This window comes from Zonotrichia leucophrys, chromosome 1 (genome assembly GCF_028769735.1).
Source record: "Zonotrichia leucophrys gambelii isolate GWCS_2022_RI chromosome 1, RI_Zleu_2.0, whole genome shotgun sequence".
In the NCBI taxonomy this organism is placed as follows: domain Eukaryota; kingdom Metazoa; phylum Chordata; class Aves; order Passeriformes; family Passerellidae; genus Zonotrichia; species Zonotrichia leucophrys.
In genome coordinates this window covers 34,162,778-34,182,642 of record NC_088169.1, presented here as the reverse complement: position 1 = coordinate 34,182,642, position 19,865 = coordinate 34,162,778, and the positions used below count along the sequence as shown (strand labels likewise).

The window sequence follows — 19,865 nt, the reverse complement described above, 5'->3', positions numbered from 1 at the left end:
GACCTGTATTTCCTGTGGTGGGATTATGGGCTTTTTCTCAAAGGGGTCAAACCTAAGAATTTAAAGAAAGGAGGTTCCTAGGTCATGCTCTGTGGCACTGTGAGGCCAGAAGAAAGCTGATGGCTAAAAAAAGCAGTTAAGGGTGAGATTTGAACAACAATTATTTTGTTTTTCTAGAAAATTACTACATTATAGTCATTTTCATAGATTAAATCTACAGTAAGAGACACCCAGGAAAATCTGGGTTGGATGAATTAGTTTAACATGTGATAATTAAACTGGCAACTTTACAAGAGCTGGTAGACAAAGCTGAATTTTTTAGCTTCCCTTTGGAGGTACATCATCAATCATTTGATGCACATATTCATTTTAAAACCTGTTTAATCCCTATGGATGAAAAGCTTTCCTTCAGCAGACCTCCTCAGTGAGGTAGACTTAGCCAAAGATAGCAGTGCTAAGTCACAGTTGCTATGCTCAGAATATTTTTGCTACTCTCTCCTTATCATGCATTGCTTTAAGGATCATTTAAGTAGGTGGAAAGAACAGCTTTGCAAGAGATTACTCAGTTCATCATTTCCACATTAGAAAAAAAAAGATGACCAATAGTTCATGCATTAATGACATAAATGGACTCAAATAAGATAGTGTTTGTTACAGTACTTCCCTCTCTGATTTGCCAAGTGCAAGCCCACATCTTCTGGAATATACTGAGTGCATGGCATTTCCCAAAGTCCTCATTAGGAAGACACTGAGATGCTTCAGAAGGTTCAGGTTTTAAAGAAGAACAGTCAGGCAATACATGATGTACTCATGAGAAGACGTGGCTAACAATTTAACCTCTTCCCTAAATTGGTGGAAAAGTGACAAGACCGTCCCTGGAATGCCTGAGTAGCTCAACAAAATCATGATCAGTGATCTTCAGTATCATCAAATGAAGCTTTTTTGCTTCCAAAATGAAAGAAACTTTCATGAACCTGACTTGACCATGCTTAGAACAAGTTGCACAGGTATTTCTGAAACAATATTGTACAAAGATTGATTGTTACCACTACACTGAGAGACAAGACTTCCCTTAAGAACCAAGGGATTTCATGAATGTGCCAGGTTGTCTATATTCTTTTCAAAAAGAAATCAGAACCTACAATGACTTTTTTCTGGAGACTGAGTAATATCAGCTTTCCACTGGGCTTCCCAGCAGGAGCTGGGAATTGACACAGACCTTTTCCCTGTCCCTTTCTGCCCCCTTAAATATTCTCCCTGCTCCTTCCCCAGAGGAGACTCATAAGGTCAGGAAGCATTTATATTGGAAATACTGTTCATTCAGCTTGTAATGCTGACTGTTGATATTACCCCACTTTGTAAAAGCACAAAGAGGCACTTACAGAGTCAGGTGCAATTTATTTACACTGGCCTTGTGCCACCTGCATGTTTCTGCAGAGAGGAGTCAAGGCAAAGTCCGTTTGAACTTTGCTGCTCACAAGGGATCCAGAGAGCAGAAGCCAACCTTTTCATCCCCCAAGAACTCCCATTCCAAGGCAGAAATGATCCATCTGCCATAACACGTAGTCATTTTCTCCATTTCTTCACTTTGCATCAGGTTACATCTTGACTGCTATACTCTGAAGAAGTTCTAGGAGTGGGAGAGAGTGAAGACAGTGGGTTGTTGAAGCCTATTATCATGTTATGCACATGATCAATCACCCTGCTGTGCTCTACTTCCCTGCTAACTGTGCCACCAGCAGCTGCTCCAGTGCACAAGGATCTGCATCAGTGGCTGGGAAGGGCAGCCCAGTGGCTTGAGCACAGCCACTCACTACAGCTGCTCAGGACAGTAAATTTTATCTTTGCTCTACAGCCAGGGGGTGTTATCACTTTCTGCTTCAGCTAACACCACACTGACTGGCAGAGGACATATCTATAATAGGTTATCTAAGGCAGGGAAACACCTTGAATTTCAAAACACTCAATACAGGTTTTCTGGTATCAATGTTTCCTTTTTTGATTTTTTTTTTTAATTTAGAAGAACACCTTTTAGAAAAACATTAAATAGACCACATACTTACACTAAAGCAAAGGCAGAAGAAAAAGGATATAAACCAATGAGTACTCTTTGGAAAGTAAAAACCTTCAATTGTCCCAATCAGTCAAAGGAGTGAAAAGAAAGCCTTTATACAGCATTAACTCCCAAGGAAGGCAGGGAAGAATAAAGATTTTAAGACAGTGCTGAATGAATTAATGCAGGAGAATACCTGGCACAATTGACTGCAACAATGCAAGACTACACTTGGTGACTCATGGAGCTTCTCTGAACCTTTTGCCACAAGACACAGATGTTTTATAGCCCCTTCCTCCCTGCTTTCTGCCTTGATTCACTTTGTTAGGGCCTCAAGAGGAAATACCAGTGACTTATAATTAATGTTTCCTTTAGGGAGTTGCAGCATGCTAGTATCTTGGAGGAAAAAAAATAGATACATGAGAATGCACATTCTCCCCTAAAGCATCCATCCCTGGGTCTTCAAACTCTGTCTTTCTTGCTCCCTGCAGCACATAAGGCCCCTCCAAACAGAAACTGAGCTGCCATTTTAGTAGAGATTTACAAAGGGTTTTCCTGGCTTCTCTGGTAACTGAATTGTTTTACCTGTGACTACACACAAGCCCAAGAGAATGGATCATTTCCCATGCCTGCAGGCACGTACCACCTCTTCACTACGCCTGGCACTCTTGGCATTGGGACGGAGAGGAGGTGTCCAAAACCTGGAATCACTGAATGGGCGGTGGAAACAGCTGGATTCAAGCTCTCCCACCCTGGGAGCAGCTTCTCTTCCTCAGCCAGAGCAGAGCCTGGGCAGGCAAAAAGCCAGGGTGTGCTTCCTGCCCCACCACCTTCGCAAACCTCACTGTTCCTTTTCTGCTGATGAGAACAGCAAAGCAACCACATGCAGAATGGACCTCTTAGAAAAACCAGTCTCTCAGAGCCAGGAGAGCTTCCAGGCAAGAGACTTCATGAGCACAAGAGGAGAATTGATTTTTTAAAAAAAAACAAATATTTTTGGTTTTTTCTCAACTGCTCACTCCTTGAAAGTGAAAGCGATGACAGAAACTACAAAGAGGCCTGAAAGGAAAAGTGCAGCTGCAAAGATCATCTCCTTAAGAAGCAGATATATGTGCCTGAGACAACTAAGAATTATACACTATATCCAGTTGCTAAGTCAAAATAAACCAAACCAAAATCTTAACATCTTCCTCAAAGTTGTGCACACATCAGACCTGTCTGCACAGAAAATACTGTATGCTTGATTTTATGGTGCTGACAGATCTGGCTACTGTCTCACATTAAACCACCCACCATAATAGATTTGTGAATCTCACCAGAAATAAAACATAAATATCCCAAGTGCAAAATTAAACACAAATTCCATCTATACCTAAGTGAACTTTCTGTTTTACAGAACTACACTGTGATGCTAAACTTGAGTCAAAATGGAGGAGGAAGTGTAAAACTTCATTATGAAACTCTCCATATATGTTATGCACAGATATATCAAAAAAGCCTTTATTAATAAAGTGCATGTAACATGAAGATAAAAATTCTCATCTCCCTACCATTCAGAAAAATTCTAATTCGAAGAAACTTTAAACACAAACTGCAGCATACATCTTAAAGAAATAATGCAGTGCAGGCGACCTTTAAGCAAACAACATAACTCTGAAAAAAGTGGAGGTACTCATGCAAATTACACACGTATTCAAGCACACAAATTCATAAAAAAATATGAGACAGTGAAGCTGCAGTTGGAAGATACAGCTTATATAAGTTGCCCTTTCTGGTAGGTCACAGATACCATAATGACACCAAGAAGTGATTGCTGAGTAAATGCAGGTGACAAAGTGACTCATTAGTAGAACATAATCTGGACTCTCTCCCACACTTCACAGACTGAGCAGCCCTATCAAAACAAAGCCCAGTATTATGCCAAAGACCTTAAATCATGAGAATGCAAGAAGGCAGAGGATGAAACAGGAAGAGGAAGACATGAGAGAACTTAGGATTTTACCTCTGGAATCCAAAGAGCACAGCTCACATGTGCCCACTTGGTCCCTGTCCTGGTAGCTTTCATGGCACCTCCTCTTTTAGGACAGAGGAGGCACTGAGGATGTATTCCCAGGACACAGGTACGACACAGCCAGCTCCCTTCAGGTACTTTTAAGATGCCATAGCAAGCCTTGGAGAAAAACAGATATTGGAATCATTGCGCTGAAATTATTTCACACACAAGCATTCATATTCACACAGAGCAAAGCTTTCAAAAAGTAAAGGCACTACCAGCCTTCACTTAATCTGTGATTTCTTTACCTTAAAATGAGTCAATTAATCCCAGAGAGAAACAGCCTCAAAAGCAAGTTTTTACATTTGTTTATAAAACATATCCACTGGGACTGCACAACAGCACTGGTGTTACAAACCTTTACCTTTGACTTTAGTGACTTTTAAACACTTACTTTTTAAACACTTTACTTCTGAAGTAAACAACATGGATATTCCTTCAAATTAGCTTCTGTATCTAATACTTTCTAAAATCACCACTTCCTTCTGCTAAAAATGTAATACTCTAACATAATTCTATTTAGGGATAGGGATATGAGCATTGCATTTCCTGCAGTGTTTGTGTTTACAGTTCTGTAAACTTTTTTCCTTTAAATATTTATATAATATTGCAACAAAAATTACAGCATACACTGGAAGTATAAGATGCTGGGTTTTAGACTTATTTCCCAAGTATTGCACTTAACCACATGGAAAATTAAAAATTTCTTAAGTTTTGCTAGGTTTGAGAATTAAAATAAAAAAGGAAAATAAATAATTTAGTTTCCAATTCAAACTCCTCATGGTTCTTAATGGAGCCAATTGTGGATCCTGATGTACATACACAACCCTCCTACCTCCATGAAGCTGAGTTATCTGAAATCACTGGCTGCCACCAAGGCCTAATTTCACTCAACCACTCCAAATAAAAGTTTTATCAAAAGGATGGATATCACAGGAAATCTCATAATTTCTAACACCATCTCTAGTAATGATAACGTTAAGAGACTCAAAAGAATGGGATCAGTAGTTGTAACCATTCTTCCAGACTAAATCTAGTATAAAATTCCCATACTTGCCTTCCCAAACTTGTGCTTGTAAGATTTCAGTATTTAATATTAAACAATATCATAAAACACTGCACATTTATGTCAAGCTTGTAGGGAGGGGGACTTCCTTGAATTAAATGCAGCAAGACTGACTAACCTCAAAGTTTGTTTTTTTTTTTTTGATGCTACAACTCCTGTAAAAGCCCAACAGGGGGAGCTGCAATCCAAATTTTACAAGTGTTCTTCTCCTCTTTTGTGGCATATTCCCACCTGAATTCTTTCTGTTACTAGAGCAGAAATGGCATTACATCTAAGATCATATCTAGGGTGTTGGAAATGGACTGAAACTATTTTCTAATTTTAACTGATCAGCAAAGGATGCCTAGACTACTAAAACAGTAATTTCACAACATGTTTGAGCCAGAACAACAGGAGTACCACAAAGGAAGAGTTTTCTCACACTCTTCCTCCCCTCCACCTCCAAACTTGTGACGACAAACAGACCTGAGGCTACTTGTTGAACCAAAGTTGATCCAGATTAAAAATGAAACAAGTTGTTGCTATAGTTAGGATTCACTCTAGCCCAGACACACTCTCCAGTTTGTTTCAGGCAGATCCAGCACAGGGAAGCGTGAGGGGCAAGGAGGCAGCAGACCATCAACTCAAGCTCAGCTGTCAGGAGACAACCATGAGCCCTTGACTGCAAATCCATCATTACTCCTTAACAGGCACAAGTGAGGACTGAACTGGCAGCCCAGCTGCCAGCCCTATTCCTGTCACTGCCACCTTACTGCCAGCTCAGGCTCACAGGCTGCTTCACACGGGGACTCAGGTCAGGAAAGCAGCCAGGCTGGAAGCCAGCCCACTCTGAGCAGGGAGGTGACAGGTCTTTTTTCAGACAGATATGTTTTCCAAATATTACCTGCAGTCAGTACAAAAATGCTTTAAAAAAAAAAGGAACTTTCTTGGTCTCTTTTCAATTTGTAGCAAAATTCCCTTCCAGAATAGGATGCACAGAACCACAGGATTCATACCCCTTCTCTGATTATAAGGATACCTTTACCTGACTATGCTGAGCTCAGGCAGTGTAAAGTCTTGACTACATCTGAAACACTATAAACATGAACACCATTCAGACTGAGACCATGGTTTTTGCAGGTGCTGATGGCTCCTGAAAAAGATCACTCTATTAAGTGCCTACATATGGTTCCAGATGGCTAAATTTGGACAGTCTATGTCTGACTACAGAAGTAGTCAGTAAAAGAAAAAAAAAGCTCTGAAACAAATGATCTTTAGATTTCTCCTAAACAGGCAAGCCAGTATTTCCTGTCCTGTTTATCTTCAAAAGCAGATTTAGTAATAGGGGGAGCAATTATTTACAGTCACAGACGAAATACTTGCATGTCCCAAAAACACACTTTGCATTCCTGCTAGACTGTAGCTGTCCACTTATTAACTTTGCTAGGCCACTTAATCTACTGTAATTGTTATAGTCCAAAATTTCAACTCAGTATTGCACCATCCTTCCTATGCAGAAAACCACCAAGCCCTCTACTTAGCATTTAACATCCATTCCAATTCCACATTTGCCTGGGTAAACAAACCACAGGAGAGTGTCACCGTTGCTGCAGGCACTAACCTGATGGACACAAATGTTACACTTGTCACAGAACACCATGTCATTGCCATCCTCGCTGTCCGGGGACCGGCACACGTCGCAGATGACATCCTCGTCGTACTCGATGCCCAGCCCCTCTTCGGTCTCTATGGCGTGATTCATGTTCTCATGGCAGTGCCGCTCCAGCACTTCAATTGTCTTCTCCATCGTGTTCTCATCCAGGAGCCCACAGCCTGCAACACACAAAGGGAAGGGCAATTAGAGGACAGTCAGATGCCTCTGAGTCAGAGACGCAGGAAGAGAAAAAAGACAACTTCTAGCAACTAATGCAGCAGACACGGCATCTAAAAATAAAATAAAAAACACAAGATTTTTCACTCACAGACTAATTATAACATTGTTTTATAAATACAAGCAGAACTACTACTTGAGTAAAAATTTTACACAAACCACAAGGCTGCACCTGGAAGAAAACACTGCAGCATAAAAGACAGCAGTTGCTATAACTGCTGGCTGCTCTCACACAACCCTTCCTGCATCTCCATAATTTCACTAAACACTAATGAAATCCAAAATCACACACTGTGTTCTTCTGAAGACTAATGCTCTAGGAAACAAAACTTATCAAGAATACTTCGTATCTTATAATGAAAGTAATACTTCATATCTTATAATGAAAGTTGCACCACCCAGTACCTCTAAGTCCATCATGATGATGTGATCAAAATATGATGATTATGAAAAATGGTTTTATTTTTCTGATGTTTTTTTTTAAAAAATAAAATAGTAGATAAATATACTGTTGCAATCCATACTATCTGTTCACGTGAACACTACACACGTTATATATACTCACCACTAATCAAACTTAGCATAAGCAGGACCACTTTAAAAGTATTTGCTATGAGATTAGCCCTCAGTTTGCAGCTTCAGGACATACAGCATTAGAAACCCCATGACGTTCACAGCTACAAGACATCTCCAAATTGCATCTCATCAAAATCCTTGCTCAAAAATGATAATAATGTTCACAGCTTGTGATTTACTCAGGTCTTCAAATGTTGGGATACTCACATAACATTAATTGCAGAGGCTAATATTTTAACTAAGGCTACTTCAGTTAAAATATTGTGATTCCTTGTTACAAACAATAAAGAGGGAGAGTTAAAGTATTCTCTCCCATGCTCTAATACTTTCTCATTGCCTGAATTAAATGAATTACCAAATCATTCAGGTAGGAAGGTCCTACAGAGGGCTTCAGCCTCTGCCTGGGCTCCAAGCAGAGTCAATAGGAAATCCAAAAAGGCTGTTGCTTGAGAGATACATGCAGTCATATCTTGAAAATCTCCATGGATGGAGGAGATCTGCCCCCTTGAAAAGCTAACAGCTTTTACTCACAGCATTCCTGTATGCCTGGGAAGTTTTCGTCCTTGCTTCTACTTATATGCATCCTCTGGCACTGGAGCTCAGTCATGAGCTCCCTACTTCACCAAAGCAGTCTCCCAGCACTTCTACTCATCTTCCTGAATGCATAATTGGAACTTTCTTGTGCTTAGAGGACAGTGCTCTTGAAGTCCTGCTAGCTCTCTTCAGTAATTCCACCCTTCAGAGCTGCCTCCCAGATCCCACCCAGTTACCTAAGAAGAAACATGCTGTCCTGAAGCCCAGGACCAGAAAAACTACTTCCCCTCCTCACTCCCCTCTGGATCTCAGTCACCACTATTTCATTGCTGTTACAGACAATGCTGCCATTGATTAGCACTTCTCTATGGGTACTTCTTATTTTATTAGCAGCCAATTCAGGAGATGCTAATCCGTCCTTCCTAAAGGACCTACAATCACACATGGAAGAATACCAGTCACACAGGCTATTCCACCACAATTCAGTTATTCCAGTGATAATTCCAACATCATTTTCCATAGCTCAGTCCTGCTCATAGACCTCTATACCCACAACTTGCATGGCAAAAGAAAGTTTACTTTGCTGATTTTGAATGGGCTAACATGTGTGAAACTTAATTACTCTGTTGAGAACCCAGCATGCAAGTTCCTCAGAACTCTGAATTTGTAGATATGTTCCAAGTTCAAGAAATGGAAACATCTGCTTTCCCTACACAAAATCTTTAACTTTTGAAGTCCTAGAATTAGTTCCACCTGGTGTAGGCGTTTTCTCTCCTGCCTCAGTCTGCAGAAGTTGCCGATGATTTCGGACATCAAGAAATTTTTAGGTACAACAGATAAAAGATAAAACATTAACAGATCAAGAAAGTAATTACTTTTTAGCTCCTGTTTCTCCATTCAATTCTCATTCAGCAATCTTTCAGAGACCTTACACAGAAATACTAGTCAACAGCAAAAAACATAAACAGCAAAAATTAAGCGCAGCTTTTAAAATGAGAACATGTTGTGGAATTACCCATTTCTGTAAGCTCTTCATTTAGCTCCTGGAGCCAAAAGATGTCCATGTCATCCAAGTCATAGCGACACATAGATTCTGCTAGTTCCAAAATGTTGATGTAACCTGGCTCTGTGGGCTCTTGGCTGGAACAGTGGATGTATTTCCTGGGTCGTGTATACAGTACTTCTTTTACCTTTTCTGCTACAACCCTGTGAGTGAAAAAAAAAATACTTACAGCTTTTTAAGACCCATCCTTGAAAGACATAAAATATTTGCTGTAAGTGCAAAGAAAACTGGGGTTTCACAGATTTTAAACCAGCCAGTAAGTATAGTCAGCCTAGGGAGACAGGATTCTCGAAATGTCATTTCTTCACCCAAAATGTTCCAAGGTTTACTACACATACAGAACCCTATTTAAAATGTAAGCCTGTCCATATGACTTCAATTTAACAAATGCTACTGCTATGACAAAGCAACTGTTTCTGAAACCCACAGAAAGTATTATGCACAAAACCAATACAATCTTTGTCCTATATTCTTCCTCAATGATATAAGGAAATCTTGCCAACTGATGTCTTCAAAACACCAGCTTTTTCATGAAAGCTTACTGTAGTAATTCTACTGTAGTGTCTATGTGTCTGTGGGAAAAATCCTTGCTCTCCATTTGGGATACTTAGTCAACCCTTATTTTGTAAATGACAACTTACCCACATTACAAATACATTACTTTTGTTATGCAAGAAACATTATGATGCCAAGCAAAAATGTAAAGGGGAAAAGTTATCCAAGAAGCAACAGAGAAAAAGATTTGTGTTCCTTCTGTTGTTTCTTTCAAGTATTTTCAGAGATAAGCTCTGTATTTAATTGGTTTGATTTTGGAATGGAAAGAATAATCTGAACTAGATAAAGTTCAATCTTTCTCTGAATTCAATGCAAAAAGCCCTACATGTGGAAGGAAGCCAGAGAGATACAGAATGGAATAGTGCCATGCATGAGCAGCTCTACATGCTTTCTGGAGCTCACCCTCCACAGGACAAGGAAAAAATAAAAACTCTAGAAAATAAGGCAGTAAAGAAGGAGGAGGCAGCTGTCAAGCTGTATCCCACATAATTCTAACTGGACGATGTCAGCACAAACAATGTCCTTCTCCCATTCTTCATCCCCCTTTACCCTGCTCACTTTTTCCTCTAATTCCCTTGTGAGCTTTTCTTCTTTCTGGTCCAATATTTTCCTCTAATATAATACTGCTGGTATGAGCTGCAATATACTTATTTTTAATAACTTGGTAGTGACAAAAGCTTCAGTAGAAATTAAATTATGCTGACACAGCACTTTCACCAGACAATTCATTTATCTTCATCTTGAAGAGCACACTGGCATTAACCTTTCTTTGTTGAAACAAGCTTTGTTTCCACCAGGAAGGGCTGCAGGACTACAGTGCTATGTTTCCCTAGCCTAAATACAGTGTGAGAGAAAAGAAGATTCTTTATCTATCTTCAGAATCTGAGATCACTAAACTTCCATAATCTTAAATAGCCAACTGTGGTGAGAGAAGGTATAAAAAGTTAAAACATTGAGAATAACCAAAATTAGATTATATAAGCAAATGAGTCATTTTATCAGGTATCAGTGATTACTGAATGCCTAGTGTTCTATATCACCATGCAGTGTAGGGAAACCCTTCAAGTAATATGCATAAAGTATGGGCTTATTTTTAATTTATTCAACTCCCCATGCTGAAATAAAAAACAGCTTTTAATCCATAGCACCATGTGACTGAGCAAAATAGATCTCTTTACACTCACAATGTAGATACTGTAACAGCGTGCAGACAGAATGAAATCTGGACTGAAGCACCACAGAAATGCTTTCCAAATTGGCACTTGTGTGGTTTAAGAACATGTCTGAAGGCTGCTACACTGAAGATTTAAACATACCAACAGAGAAAATCTGACTGCACTTAGACAACTCGGTTTTGAGAGACCATCTTCTCAGAGTTGCCATTTTGCAGACATGATCCATGTCTGACCAGCAATACCTGAGAGAAGGCTGCGGAATAGTTTCTGGACTGGCTGGAACCTGAACCCCTTTCTCCCATTCTTGTTTCCACGTGTCTGCAAAGACGTAATACTCATCAGGGTTGACATGGTGAGAGTCTGGCAGTTTCATGGCACTAATGAGATCCTTGCGGAACACCTGCAGGAAACACAGAGTGCAAACATGGATTTGAGAGAGAGCATTGTGTTAAACAATGTAGCAGGTACTTTTCTTATTTACACTGAAACAGTGCATAAGCATTGATAATTTTCTTAAGAGTATCAACACAAATCAATTTGAAACTACCTAGATTATTAATTTTTACTGTATTAGGTACAGTATGATAAGAAGTTTACACTAATTCAAAATCATACTGCTGCCCAAAGGCTAACCAGAAGGAAGAAGTTTTTTACAGGTAACCAGAGAGAAGAGAAAGGAAGCCTGCATCTGATTCAAGGCATCTCACCATATTTTCAATCAGCTTATTGTCAGCCTGTAGGTTGTACCCCAACTTAGACACAAGGTAGGATATCCTTTTCTTTCACTCAGTTCAGCTACTTTAAACTGTCATATTCATCATGGGGTTCAAACAGCTGCCATGGCAAAACTGATGGACAGGCACTTGCTCATTTATTAAAACCACTTGAAGTTTTATTGGTTGGGATCTCTGAGATTGAAGATTAACAGCAGCCCTTGCTGGAACATAAGACCTGTGTTGCTCTGTGGGTAAGCAGTGATGGACAAAATCCAGCCTCAGCATCTTTCAGCAAACTTATCCCATGAAACATCACCCTCAAACAAAGCAAACCATAGCAGCAGATCTTCAGCCATAACACTTGGCTCCAGAGAGTTACGTTTTTACAAGCATGTAAACATGATTATTAGTCATCTCAAAGCTTACTTAATGTCAATATCTGTCAACTACAGGTGTGGACAATTTAAATAAAGGGCACAGTTATCCTCTTTTTTTCCTCCACTGCTACACTGCACCAGCTTAATGATCAGTAAAGCAAAACAGTAACCGTGACTTGGTTTTAGGGAGACATTGCAACTAATTAACTGTATTATTGTAATAAGAAATCAAATCCTCAAAGGGTCATAAAACGAAATGGAAAATACCCCTGCAGTAAGTTGTGACAGGTTGAATTCTCTTCTTACCAATTCAGTTTTATAACCAGAGAGTAATAATCTCAGAGCCCAATATCTCCATGTACCCTTTTCAATTTGACAGTACCAGACTGGTTATGCCTACTGCAAAAATTCTCGGCTGTTCTTGGAAATCATCCAGTAAATATTACTTTAAAAGTCTCTGTGCTAAACAGGTATTGAAATAGCTGCTGGTGACCTGGAACATCAGTATTACTTCATTATGTTCCACAACTGCATCTCATACGGGTGGCCAGGAGAGCAAGCTGACCGAGGGTACTCAAACCCACAGACTCAAGGGTCTTGTATTTGCTAATCATGTGCTACCTGCCTTGGTTCAGAACAGGCTGTTCACTGCTGCCTTCTGTACAAAACTCCTCAGGTACATAACAGGCTCCTATTAAAATCTGAATGTCAAGAGTGAAACATTGAGACTGCAAGCATCCTTTTTTTTTCTCCAAGCACTATATGTACACACCAAAATAAAATGTAAAATTATTTATGTTGCTTAAAAGGCATTTTAGTTTTCTGTGCTACAGGTACAGAGCCAGAATTATTAGTAACACCAACAGGGTACAATTCCAAAGAACGCTGGAATGGAAAAGTATGATACAGGAGAAGTGCAATGACTGCTTTAATTACCAGAAAATATATTTCTCAAATCTTATCTGAGGTAAGTGCTTTACAAACTACCTTTTAAGCCAGTGACAGAATATAAAAGTGAAGTATTTCCTATCAAACTCACTATTTCTTAACCACTAGATGAAAAATTATATTAAAGGCATCAGTATTCTAACTGCATTGCTTAGCAGCAAGTCTTCTGATCATCCATTATGTATGCAAACTGTACCTCTATTTTTAGAGCACAAACCCCTTGGACCATGAACTTTTTCTGCGTTTCTTTTGACTGTTGTAAGTACTGACCACACCGTCACCATGCCACAACATTAATTTCTCTGCTTCAGATTTCTACAGTTTACAGTATAGGTACCACTGAAAGTCAATAATTTAATCAATAAAAAGATAACTGTTGAAACCTTAAGGGACTCCAAAACTCAGCTAAGACTTCCTAAGAATTGCCTGTTCATACTTGTGATTAACAGTGCAATTGAGGATTTCTTGCAGACACTTGGAATCATTACAATCTAGCTCTAGTCATTCTTCATTTCTTCACGTGTGGCAAAGCAGGATCTTCCAACAGTAAAATACTCTCAGAGGGCAACGTATGAGAATACTCAATCTGTATTTCTTTCATTGTGGAAGTAAACCAAAACACTCAGGGGACCCAAAGAGAGTTTTCTGACAAATGAAGTAAATTCAACTTCAGCAGTCAGCCTCAAGGCTATGAACTAAGCCATCCACACAAAGAGCAGCACACATGCCTCCAGGATTTAGATAGCCAGCTTCTCCTCATGTTGAAAAACAAATAAATGCTGCTCCTTTACTAACTGTGTCCATGGAACAACAGCTAGTCTGCTCTACAGCACACACTCTCCCCTCCTGGCAAGAACCACCTGCATTTCCAGTTAGCCCATGAAGCTCAGCTCACCTTTCAATCGCCCCAAAGTAGTTTTACTTCTTGCCTTATATAAAGCACAACCCCTCACCTTTATTTTAACATCACCTGTAGTATCATATATATTGAAAATACCTGAAATGAGCACACCAAGGCTAGGCTTATAAAATATTCCCATCCAGAAACACCATTCCTCACAACCAGACTCAGCTGGTGCCAAGTGTCTTTAGCACACAACAGAACAAGGCCCTGTAGAGCAGAGCTATAATCAAGTGCAGCCCCCAGAGCCACACAGAAGTGGGAAACTCTCCACCACTCTGAGCATTCCACAGTAGTTACTGTGTGACAGTGGGATTTATTAAAAATAATTTTTAGTAAAGAGAGCGTGAAAGTACAAACGAGTTTTAGCCTTACCATGCAAGACTGCTTGGTCTGAACTTAAAATTTCATTTTGCTGCCAGGAATTTTTGGCTTCCACCACAAGCAGTACAGCACTTTGAGTAAATTACATCAATGAAATGTGTCTGCTTATGTCATCATTGTCTCATAATCTAATCGTTACCATTTCATTGAGAACTTCTATTACATATTTCATGCTTTAGAACTGGGGCCTAAATCTGGAATAAAAGACTTTGTTCTTTACTCATGGTGTGGTTTTAAGCCCAGCTGGAAATTAACTACTCAGCCACTTGATCCCCTGTCTTCCCGCCCAAACCTGGTGGAATGGGGAGTAGAATCAAAGTAAACTTACATGTTGAGATAAGAACAGTTCAATAATTGAAAATAAAGTAAAATACAATAATAATGGTAAATAATAGTTACAATAATGATAATAAAAAGGAAAAACTCAAACAAGTGGTGCACAATACAGCTGCTCACCATCCACTGACCAGTGCCACACCTCGCTTCCCAAACCCAGATCAGCTCCCCTTCTGGGTAACTCCCCCAGTTCATGGAACAATTCTATGGTGTGGAATATCCCTTTGGTCAGCTTGGGTCACCTGTCCCAGTTATGCTCCCTCCCAGTCTTTTTGGTTTCACGGTTTATTTTTTATTGCATACCTCCTCCCTGACAGAGCATGAGACACATAAAAGAAGTCCTTGAATCGGGATAAACATAAATTACCAAATAAACAAAGCATCACTGTGTTATCAACACCATATTAATTCCAAATCCAAAACACAGCACTGCAACACCTACTGAGAAGAAATTAGCTTTACCCTTACTGAAACCAGAACAAGCCAACAGTGGCTTGTTCTGCAGTAGAAGTCTGCCTGCTTTTGCTGAGGAAATGAGAACCACCCAGTCAGCTCTGCAGACACATTGCCATCTATAAAGCCTTTAAAAGCTAAATTCTACAAAAAGTCTTGAGAAATCTGGATGCTGTGCTCCTCCAAAGCACTAATACACCAAGAAACAACAATATCAAATATATAGTTTGCACGTTATATTTGTTTTTCAGACTTCTGAGTCCTATTTGGAAATTATGTTAGAAGAGTATGTCCGAGAAAAATTAACTTCTCAGAATTTATTTTAAAATGCTTCACCAAAAGCCACCTCTGATTTGAACCCAAACTCATTCTGGAAGCACTCTATGGAAATGCAATATATAATCTTCCTCACTGGACCCTGTTGTGCTTCCTCTGAATAAATCAGGCTCTGAAACAAAGAATATGATTTCGCATGAAGTATCCTTATCCATTAAAGATATCAGGGAGAATGCAAATAATGCTATAGAGAATTACAGTAAAATACTAGCACTGAAAACAGAATGGTCTTAACAATAAAATGGCCTTCTACAACCCCCATCTTTGATGAACAATTCAAATATCAAATCTGCACAGGCACCTTCTGTTCATGACCACTGCAAACTTAAAACCACATGAAGAAAAAAATTAGTGAAATACTTTTTCCAATACCCCTTGCAAGCTACTACCAAAGCTGACTGATGCCACTGCTCATTCACCATGTCTTGCCCAAATGCATGTGTGAGGAAAAATAAATGGATTGTGTCATCTCTTAAAAATTAAATGTAAGCCAGTACTACTTCTTGTGACACTCGCTGTGCTTTCAGGTCCTTTGATCAACTGCTTACAGACTCCCAGCACGGGTAAGTCACTTGTCACAGGCATCCAGGCCATGACTGGGAACCACAGCTCCAAGGCCCAAGGACCTTATGGGTTAACTGCTCTTGTTACAATCAAAGCCCACTTTATGCTGGATTGCATGGAACTGCTTCAGGCTTCCCCTGCACCCAGCAGAACTCAGCAATAATTCAGGCTTTTCAGCTGTCACCCATCACCTGGGGAGTCAGCAGATGCACTGCTCACAAACACAGAGCTAGGATTTTTTTAAAAAGCAGGAGGGAACTACTATGTCCTGTCTTCCCTGCAGAAGTATATTAGATCTTTTACAGCAAACAGCATGGAATGAGGGCCAGCATCCTCTCTAACCAGACAACAGCTAGTATTTTCCTAGATTTTTGGTGTCCCTCCCAACACACCTCGAAGGCCAAGTTTGAAATTCTACTGTCAAACACTTGAGTTTATGTGAAATGTAAATTACACAAGAGTTTTTCCATCGTTTTGAGAGTAAAATAATCTTTCTTTATTCTCCTTTGAAAGAATCTAGTAACTTTTATTCCCATAAGCACCCCCAAGCATTAAGGCTTACTCTACTATTGTAGCTCTCAAATACAGGCCCTTAGCAAACAGACTTCTGAAGCAGCAGATTTACACCAAAAATCACCTCAAAAATAATAAACAAAATTTAAATTCTAATATGACTTATTACAAATCACACAATATCTAAGCATACTTTATCTTTGTGAATGTTTGACAGTATGCACAAAAGACTGCCCATTTATAGGGGATGAAACTCCAAGAACAGAACTTAGTGAGCTTATCCCGGAAAGGGAGAATTCTTCTTGTTAATATATTGCTACCTGTGCAGGAAGTTTCTGAACTAAGAAATTTACCTTCTAGAGAAGTGTAGAAACTTAAGGCAGGTTTGCTTTGGGTTTTGGTTGGTTGAGCAATTTTTGGCAGCAAAGAAAAATAAAAGGCAACATAAATTTCAAATGGAAATGAAGCTACAGTTCCAGGCACATATACCAACTAGACTGAGAAACTTGAAATGTTAAAAATGCTGTGATAGTCAGGAATATGTGTAGAATTAAATTTTTAGTTCCCAAACATCCACACAATTGGGCAAGTAAGGCAGTAAATCTTAATATTAAAACCCCTTACTCTCTAAAACTATCTTAATTATCCAGGGCTTAAGTAAATTAAATATTGTACTTTTCATTTAAGTAGCCATGATTCCTCCAAGCCTCCTTTTACAAGCATGTATAGGAAATGCCAGGAAACTGGATACTAAATCAATGCTACCTAACATCATGTCTCTGACAGTATCTCATGAGCCAGAAGAATGTGCAAGAACATGTCAAGTTTCCTTCTGGTTGCTAATCAGACATAAGCTTTGGATTTTGGGGTTAATCCTAACAATCAATTTTTAAAGTGGTATTAATTTATACAGATATTTTTAAAAATCTGTACTTGCTATCATCTGTCCAATTCCTTTTTTAATCTTGTTTAATTCTCAGTCTCAACCACTTCCTGTAGCAGATGAGCTTCCCAGCCTAATTGCATGAAAAGGATATCCTTTTAATTGCTACAGATTTTTCAAGTTTTGGCCTCATTTTTCAATGCTCATGGCTGCCTTTTCTGTCCAGTTCTTCCATCACAAGGACAGGCAGGACTGAAGCACTCTAGCTCTGCTGTTTCCAACCCATTCACACTTTACTGTTATGCCTGCTCATTCGCTTCAAAGGTAAAATAACTCAGCTTTTTCACAGGCAAGCTCTTCCACACCTTTCTGCATTTGGGTCACCTCTTCCTAAAGAGTTCAAATAGCCTGAGACAGTATCTCAAAGGAAAAAAAAAATCATAGAAGTAACCGATGAGTTTGCACCTCCAGCCTTACGTATTTTTAAAAAAAAAACAACTAACCCAAGCAGGCTAAAAAGTAGCTCATGGATAGCACACACTTGCCAGAGGTCCTGAGAAGCCTGTACACATCCCAGATAATTCAGAATTTTTTAAAGTGAGCATGCACATAAAAGTGGCAGTCTCTTATTACACATGGTGCATGCAAAGCAATATAGTTTAACCACGTTGCCCATTCAGTCACAGAACAAAATAAAGCACTTTCAAACTGCAAAAAGAGTCCATTTGCTGCCAAGAGTCTAGTCTTACAGGCTGCTTCTCAGGATCAAGACCTGCAATTTATGTGGCAGTTAAATGCACTAAAAAGAGTTTCACGTACCCAAGTAATGAATGCAGACCATTTACTTTTGGAAGATAAGCTGCATTTCACATGATAATACAGCTGTCACAATCAGCAATGACGGATTAAAAATTACTCCTGCTGTGAGATTCGAAACCCTATTTGCAAAGAGCAGTAAAATATTACCATGTTATATGGAAAAGGTTTAAAAAAAAGCACAACACTAACTTAACCTCTTTGCACTTTCAAGGAGGAGACAGGATTGAAAAACGATATACATAAATTTGAGTGTCATAAAGATCTCTTGGGCTCTTTTTTGATCCCACAAGCATAAGGGAAAAGACATGGCCAGTCATACAGGCCAGTCCAGCTAATGCATTTTCCCTGCAAAAATTACTCCCACTACTCTGCCATCATTTTCTGCCTCAGCTTTCATGGAGACAGGAAACTGCCAAGTACAGGCTTCATGCTGAGCCAGACATCCAAATGTCTCCTACCCTGCTGCTCCCACACAGCCTACTGCAGAAGGCTGTGAGTCCCTCCTGTCTATGTTTAAATCCACTGAGGGGCAACACCACAAATGGTATGCAGCCAACATCATCATAAAAGTCTCCAAACCAGCTATGACTTTGAAATACTGGTGTGCCTCTAACCTCAACACAATTTATTTATTCACAGTAAATGCTGAACTAATTGGATAACAGAATTTTGAAGTCACCATTTCAGTAGTTTGTGATAGACTGTAATCCAGAGAAGGTGAGCAGTGAGAAAGAGACACAGCCCTGCTTTTGACGCTACCTACAGAAGCACCACGGTCTGAAGAAGCATCATTGCAGGCTTCCCTTGTTCTCACCTTCTTCTCCAAGGAGCAGACTGGAGTAAGTTGAAACCAGGTCCAACCCACTAACATCAATCAATCAATCTCTTCTGGATTGATACAGGCTCTGGAAATGGGCTTTGGCACTTGCACTGTAACACAACACCTCTTGGCCTGGCAGTAACACCAGAGACCTCGCTTCGCTGAGGCCATTCCCAAACCCACCTGCATTCTAAAGCACCTGGAAGGCAATTCAAGCAGTCCTCAGAGGCAGCCACTCATCACTTTTTACAGGCAAACTCAAGAGGACACCAGCATATTTAGATAAGGCCTGAACTGGACATATACTCACTACTTGCTTATTGGAGCACCAAACCCAAGCTTTTCTTTGGAGAGAACCCAGGTACTCAGGTTGGGCTGGTGATGGTACAGGAAGGGGAAGAAAGCATATATACTCACGTGCAATTTATTTGAAAAACCAAGGCTTACTGGCATGAAAAAAATTTTAATGTATGAAGACCATGAACAAAAATATTCCCAAACAACTATTTATAGCTTTGACCTTCTAGATTTTCTGCATCACTAACTCAAGAAACAGCCTGCTGTCTGGCAAGCAGAGGTGAATGAAAGGAGAGCAATGCCAACTTGTTACAGAGAGGCCTTGCTAAAGAGATGCTGTCAGCCTGAAAATTTAAATTTCTATCTAATAGATATTAGATGTATAGTGGGGTACCTTTTCAGTATTTGCTTTGCTCCCCTGTCACCACTTGATGCATAAATAATCAATTTCAATGCTCTGCTGGCAAAAGCATTTTGTATAGTACACTTCCCAGTATATGCTTTTCAAGGGGTTGGAGGGAGTGCTTGCTTTTAGTGGAATAAAAGCAAAACATAAACAACAGCCAGAAGTCT

General features: G+C 39.6%; 1 protein-coding gene across 4 annotated transcripts in view; it reads right to left on the bottom strand.

Moving 5' to 3' along the window:
- Window positions 1-19,865, bottom strand: part of JADE3 (jade family PHD finger 3) — a 64,127-nt gene that overhangs the window by 9,425 nt on the left and 34,837 nt on the right. For all 4 annotated transcript variants that reach the window (XM_064711552.1, XM_064711572.1, XM_064711562.1 and 1 more), the window contains 4 exons: window positions 11,188-11,345; window positions 9,168-9,358; window positions 6,773-6,984; window positions 4,056-4,223 (listed from right to left, as the gene is read on the bottom strand). In XM_064711552.1, the coding sequence (XP_064567622.1) occupies window positions 4,056-4,223; window positions 6,773-6,984; window positions 9,168-9,358; window positions 11,188-11,345 (729 nt within the window). The remainder of the gene's footprint in view (window positions 1-4,055; window positions 4,224-6,772; window positions 6,985-9,167; window positions 9,359-11,187; window positions 11,346-19,865) is intronic.